At 36.9% G+C, this 7,576-nt stretch overlaps 1 protein-coding gene across 1 annotated transcript in view; it reads right to left on the bottom strand.

Annotated features, from left to right (window-relative positions):
* Positions 1 to 7,576, bottom strand: part of ARHGEF26 (Rho guanine nucleotide exchange factor 26) — a 168,276-nt gene that overhangs the window by 70,792 nt on the left and 89,908 nt on the right. The window contains exon 10 of the mRNA XM_063442565.1: positions 5,000 to 5,089. Within this exon, the coding sequence (XP_063298635.1) occupies positions 5,000 to 5,089 (90 nt within the window). The remainder of the gene's footprint in view (positions 1 to 4,999; positions 5,090 to 7,576) is intronic.

The raw sequence follows: 7,576 nt of genomic DNA, 5'->3' as shown, positions 1-7,576 counted from the left end.
TCAAATGTGCTCACTTGATTGAACACTGACAGCATTTTAAGGATTTGGGGAAATACCGGTAATTTTTAAATAGTAATAAATGCATATTTTTTTATGTCAGCTGTTGTTCAACTGCTTTAAACTTGTCCAATTGCAAAATACCCTGCTAAGTAAGGGGTTCTACATTCTAGACCACCAATAACATATGTTCAGCTTGGTTTGCAAGTACCAATAATGGATGGTGCTTTAAACAGTAATCTTTAGAAAACATTTATGGAAATCCCAAAAAACGTGCTGATAAACCATGTAGTCAGGGCCGGTTGAAGTATTTTTGTCTACACAAGCGAAGATGCATTTTGCCACCCCCAAAATTTGTCTACATCTGTGTTTCTATTCACCCCCTTTTGCCTATCTTACCCATCCTTTTGACTCTTTTATGCACCTTGCTGCCTTTTTGTTTTTCTTTTCCCTTTTTGCAAATTGTATCCCCTGATTGTCATTATTTTCATACTTTAAATCTTTATCAAACCTTTTGTGGATCTCAAACCCCCTAGTGTCTTTCCTCTCTCTTCTGAATGTTTTCCCCACCTTTAAAATATCTAAATTCCTTTGCCCCATTCTGTGTCTTACCCACCTTTATGTCTCTCTACCATTCTGATTTTCTTACTCCTCTCTGTAGCATATAGGAATGGAAACCCTCTCACACATTATCGTTCACTGACCCATACTTACTTTAAATTACAACATTTTCCTAATCTATGCACACACATGCACTTACTGGCTCATGTATAGGCATTTACAAACACACTGGGTCATAGAAAAACACACACACACACACACTGGCTACTTGTTGACATACAAACACACAGTCACTGGCTCATATACATACTCACTTGCTTATACACTCACACATGGGCTCATACACAAATACACAAACACACTGACTCACACACTGGATCATATATACTTGTTGTTTCTTACCATTATTAAACAGGGGTCCCACCAGGTGTTGCTGCCCAATGGAAGCTGCCATTCTTTCTCCAGAGCGATCAGCCGCCGGGATAGGACTTCATGTATCCCAGCTGCCTTTAGCTCATAACGTGATTGACCGTGACTGCTACTCTCAGCTAATATCCCCTCTGAGGATGGATAGTATTTTTTCGTCCCCTTCCTTGGCCGGCACCGGCATCAACGTAAAACAGCGAGTAAATTTGGCAAGGCAACATTAAGTGACCAGCTGGAGAGGGACTCTCTGTGCTCCCACCTCCTGCCGGTCACCCGGACATCTTTGTGCCCCTAGGACCTGTGCGCTCTAAGGCGGCTTTATGGTAGCGCCGCCCCGCATGCAGTACATAATTGTAGAGGTATTTTTTTAGAAAATGCTGTACTATTTATTGAAAACCTGCCTAATGACAATTCTATGCATATTGTGCGTATGTTGTCAGCACGCATTGTATGCGGATGACATATGTTCACTCCTCTCTTGCAGGCTGAGCTTGCAAGGTGAAGCTTGGGTCTCCCCTTTCTCGCTCCTTACCTCCCTCCTTGTCTGCAGCCCTCACTCCTGCCTTATCCCATTTGCCAATTTTTTTGCCTCCTACCCTCCCTCCTCTTTCTTTGTCTTCCATCCCTCCCCCAGCATTCAATGTCTTTTATTGACATCACGAGGGGTGTGTCGAGCAGTGCAAGTAAAAACATTAAATACGATTCAAGAAAGAGGGACCCAATAATTAATGCCCAATAGAGCATTATTCAAACAGGGAAGATAGTTTGCAATTCATTATCTTAATATATCAAATATAGCATACATTCCTGTTTGTGATAGACAATGTATGACATTTTCCCTTTACAACTAATTTTACAGGGATGAAAAACACTTGTATTAAAACAGTACTTTTTGGCAAGAAAAAGGTTAGTGGAAATGTTCGTCAATTCCAAAATAATAAGAAAAAAGTAATATGCTTGAGACTACATTAATAAATAATGATATTAAAATGAACACATTATTTTGTTAGTGCTGCAATTTCGAAGCCTTTATTTTATAACCCAGACTAAAGAATTATGTTCCAAACCATTTCACTTATAATTTAAAGATTTTTGGCTCAGCCTCACAAAACCCTATTGGGATACAGTTATATTTGTATTCTTCTAAGAATGAAAAGACTCATTCATCCACTTTTATTGCAATAGGAATATGGTTTAACAATTTCAAATGATTAATATTTAACCACTTCCTAGCTGACTGAAAAAAAGTCTTCAAACCTTTTTTTCACTTTTTTCCACTGGCATGTCTTCAAGCACGGTTTTATTTTGTTTTTTTTTTGTTTTTTGTTTCAAAGTTATATATAAGGAAAGTATGGACTACTTTTCCTTTTATATAACCTGCAGGTTGACAAAAGTTGACCGAATGGAGCTTTACGCTAGCTCCGTGGCCTTTGTTAACTTTGCCCGTCAACCTGTACTCACCTCTTTCCAGCAGCACATGACTTCTGGCAGTGGTGCATGATGGGACTTCTGTGTTGACTCTCGCACAATCTCAAGAGTCAACACTGGTTTATTGGAAGCCTGGGCATGCACATGAATTTAACATCCCCGGCAAAAAATTACTTCTAAAGCATTAATTATTTATAATTTGAATGAAGAACAAGTAGTAAGCTTGCCTGTGAGCTAACAATCTAGGGCTATATTAGATCAGGACAACACAGCATTCTCTGGAAAATACACCAATTTGCATTATTATTAATTCACTTTTTATTTAGCCAGTCTACCCTTTGACTAGAGACATGGATAAATGAATTGCCATAAATATTAATAAAACAATTAAACATTTTACATTTGTGTTTACAATTCTACACGCTCTCTATGTTCTAAGGAATCTAATGTTCCAAGCTATTATTCCATTAGCAGTGCCTATAGTGCTACACATTTTGCAGATTACAGTAATCTAGAGTAGCAACAATGGCAGAAGAATTTGGACAATGTGCAAAGACGTTTTCAAAGCAACTAGAAAAACACAGGTATAACAGGTATTTCCAACGCCGTTACTCATAATTATCTAGTTTATAGATTGACTGACAACAGAAGGTCAAACGTTGTATTTGTACAAAAATCAATATACAGTTATGTAGAGTGTATGATGAAAGGTTCAGTTGCTTGTGCTTTAACAGGATGGTGTAGACAGAAGGAGTCAAAACAGCATGAGACAGCTCAGAAGATTTGATAAAAAGGTTGTGACATTTCTACAATTCTAAACATAGAAGTGATAAAGGTTATATTTAATTATTTTACATCATCACTTGGATTACTGTGACATAAATTCATGAAAGGATAAAAGGGTAATGTGCTGGGATTTTGCACACAACCAGAGGCCGCTGAGAAACAAAAAAACTCTCACTCCAAGGTGAGAACATCACAATAGACAGTCTAACACCCATCAAGCACATGCAAAACATAGTAAATCCATTTAGTAATGTGTTTATTTAATAAGTGGTAAAACCAGGGAAATTATAACTGCAAGTGGCAGGTGGATCAGAACACTGAAAAACAGAATTCTGCAAAGTTTACAAATATTGCAGTATGAGAAATATTGCAGTAGAACACAAAAAGCTCCCATACAGGATTCATGTAACTGGTTACCATTACCACTGCCCACTATCTGCATGTATGCCAGGCACATGCCAATAAAGCGGCTATCATACATATTGCGGGAAACCCTGAACTAAAAAGCCCACTGATGTTGAGCAAAGTGCATCCCATCACCACCGTCTTCACTTATAAGCAGGACGGTACCCATTAACAAGTGCAGAGGGAAAGTAAACCTAGAGCACTAAAAAGATTTGGCTATGTCTACTCTAAACTTCTTACTTGATAAAGGCCCGCTAGGGTCGAAACTTTGCGGTCACAAAAAAGCTGTTATTACGGTTATCATGGTGTGCCTGAACTCTTATTTATACTACTATAATATTTAGAGAGCTAGGGTATGCAACTTTTACTTTTAATGTGCAAAATGACGTGTTTAGGATAGGGAAGAATAGTAAACTGGGTGTTATCCAGAGACTGTGGGATGTAACTACTATGACCCCAACAGGCATCATCTGAGTACAAATAACGAACTCATAAAACTGTAAGCTTAAGCCTCAGGTAAAAAATGAAACATAAGGTATAAACTTGAACGAGATCATCTTCTTCAACCTTACTATCTTTTCCAATGATGAAAAGAGGAAAAAATGTAGACAAGGCTTAGAAAAAGTGGAATGATATACTATCCAGGGATACCACAATTGTGTCACATAGACAAGGAGACATTTGCTCCATATTTTAGAAACTATTATGGGGAACGCCAGGGGAAAGACAGTTGCTGCAGTGGAAATGCATATCCGTGCTTGTCACAGAACCTGCATGCTAGTCATAACCCACGGGCACCAGAGGTACAAGCTTGGCCAGAGCTAGGACCAGGTCATAAGTAGCAGTAGTGCTTACAACTAAATTTAAACAAAGAGGTCAAGAGAGGTTGGCTTTGTGAGTACTTCCAGACAAATAACTGGGAGAGGCTGCAAACCAATTGGATATCATTTAATATATGGGAGGTAGGAGATTCACAACTCATAGTTTCCTGTTGTGAAGAATAACAGGACCGTTCATGGGACCCGACAGACCCAGTGCTCAATGCTACCCCTTAACCCCTTAAGGACCAAACTTCTGGAATAAAAGGGAATCATGACATGTCACGCACGTCATGTGTCCTTAAGGGGTTAAATGTTATACCACCCCACCTGGCGATGTTGGATTACTGTAATCTGTAAAGAAAATAATACTAATGTGGAGGGCATTAAAATTGTTACTTACAATTATACATATGTAATATGTTCATGTACAAACACATGCATTTGTAAAATAGGCTTTACCCAAATATACAAATAAAAGCATATTAAATAGATGCATATAAATAGATACAAATAAAAGCATATTAAATAGATGCAATAAAAGCATATTAAACAGATAGATGGTAAACATAATATACCTTAATTTTAAATTCCAGTTGAGAATTAATTGTGACCATCATCTCCATCCTTTCCATCTTCCGCGCTCCTTCATTGCACAGACGGACTAACTAGGTAAACCATAAAAAAAATACAATGTTAAAACCGGCAAAGTATACATATAAAATTAATTTCCAGGTTCCATCCTATACTGGCTAATCGCCAGAGTTTTACATATTTTAATATTTCCATTTAATGTGCCCATGTAATTTCTTGCACAGAATTATTATTGGCCCTGAGCTGTGTTTTTCCTGGCGTGTAGGTATTATGCCTACTGGGTGGCAACTCGAATATAAATAATACGTTTTATTTATGGTATATAATCAGGGTTATGTTAAAATAAAACCAGGAGTAATTGAACTAAACCAGTGTTTTACCTCTTTGCATACACATATGATTTTTCAAGTGTTATGCTTTAAATTACATTTCCATGCAGCTTTGCCTGCAATACATACATTTGCAACCTTCCAGTAAACCCTAAATCTGCATTGTGGTATAAAAATAATAATAATACGTTCAGATAAACACCAGTTAGCGGAGAATGCTTTCTTTGATGAATGGATTGAACTGAGAACACAAGTTAATAAGCAGTCATTAAAGAAAACTTTAGTTATATCACATAAGTGGGGTGGATCCGCAGGTGTGTGAGCGACCCAGGTAATCTTCAAGCCACTGGAAAACAGATCTGTAGCAGTTATAATGCTAAGATCAGTGGCCACGTTCTTATATACACTTCTGCATTAATGAAAATCACCAAAAATCTAAAATATAAATTAATAAAATCAGGCTTCAAAATATTTCTGTGCCGCATAGTCAACATAAGTCTATCGTACATTGCTCATTGTTCTAGCTGTCATCCTAAAGACAGACGGCAGCAAACAATGCAAGGGCTATCCTGCAAGGAATGGTCAGTGATACACGATACTTTTAGAAATTAAAACACTGCATGTTTTTTGCTGTTCTACGCAATGCACATGGATGAACCTCGAGGCATACGAATATTAATCCTTAAAACCTTTCTAGTTCAGAGGATCTTGACTTTCATCAGGTGGAAAGTGAAACACGGAATGCTTAACGCCCTGGGTGGTGTTTAGTTCCAACATGTGCAGAACATGAACTTGATTCTGCCAGCACATATTATGGGATTTATACGGTACGCACTTTGCTTTGTTGTAAGGGATGATCACTTGGTCTGAATATTTCTGTAAATCGTACAGAAGAATTATTACACTGTGTGTTGTTTTGGTACAACGACAATAAAAATCATGAAGATGTGCCATATGTGCGCATTCTTGCTATAGACACATATTGTTTGTGCATTGTATTTCTGCGTTTAACCCCTTCATAACAAGGAGTGTATCATATTTCTACATTTAACCCCTTCATAACCAGGAGTTAGATACATCCCCACATAAAACAATAGTCCTGTCCAGTGACAACTTTCATGAAAGGGATAAATATTAATATTTCTGTTTACATATTTATTATTGGTTCAGGTTATATTCCTGTATATGCGGATATTGATATAATGTACATATCCTCTAGACTGTAAGCTCGTTTGAGCAGGGTCCTCAACTACCTATTGTTCCTGTTACATTTTGTTATTGTCTCATTTTGTAAATTCCCCTTTTATTGTAAAGCGCTGCGGAATAAGCTTGCGCTGTATAAATACTACTACTACTACTAATAATAACTATTCATATTTAAGAGCCATGAAGTTAGATATGAATTATCCAAACCGTTTGATAATTAAAATTAAGAATACTTTTTTACATAATTTGGTATAATTAAAGGTTATGAATATGTTGTATAAATGATCTAGTCCATATGCTTAAATTAATCTTCACTTTGCAGCACAAACAAGTTATTCAACAGGTCCCACGTGTTAAAACTACAGAAATATACACAGTGATTAAAATAGCAGCCTGAACAAACCTGTACAGCGTTGGTAATAGTATGCACTAAAACATGTTTTGTACTTAAATAACAGAACAGGAATGTTTGAGTCAACCATACAAAACAGTTGAAGACACAATAGGTACATTAACTATTAAACAGATAAATAAATGCAATATTCATTTTTTTTATTTTCACCTAGCTTTTTATCATCATTTCAAAGAAATCCGAGGAGGGGATCATACCACCAAAGCTGATACCATAGAGCAGTCAGCCTGCTCTACGTTTTGGGAGTTTATTCTATATATATTTTCTTTTTTTTTTTTTTTTTCTTTATTTTATTTGTGCATAAAGTTAACAAGTAGCCTTGGTGCGCCACAACAGCGACATCAGGGACAGTTATTAAACATTGATAAGACAAGTCATGGCATTTGCTATTCTGGCACTTTTTTATAGTAATAATATCAATGGTTCAGTAGTTTAGGTTCACGTTTTGGTTAAGTGAATTAGCTAGATGCACATGTCAGAGGAGGGTGTTCAGAGGGATGACAAAGAGGGAAAACATGACATGTGTAATCATTATATAAGCAAAGCTGTACAATTAGACATATCCTAAGCTAATTAGTGAGATGGTCAGGCATATTTCTTGTCTAGCTAGGCAG

Source organism: Pelobates fuscus, chromosome 2, assembly GCF_036172605.1.
Source record: "Pelobates fuscus isolate aPelFus1 chromosome 2, aPelFus1.pri, whole genome shotgun sequence".
Taxonomy (NCBI): Eukaryota; Metazoa; Chordata; class Amphibia; order Anura; family Pelobatidae; genus Pelobates; species Pelobates fuscus.
This window is presented reverse-complemented; position numbering and strand designations above follow the sequence as displayed.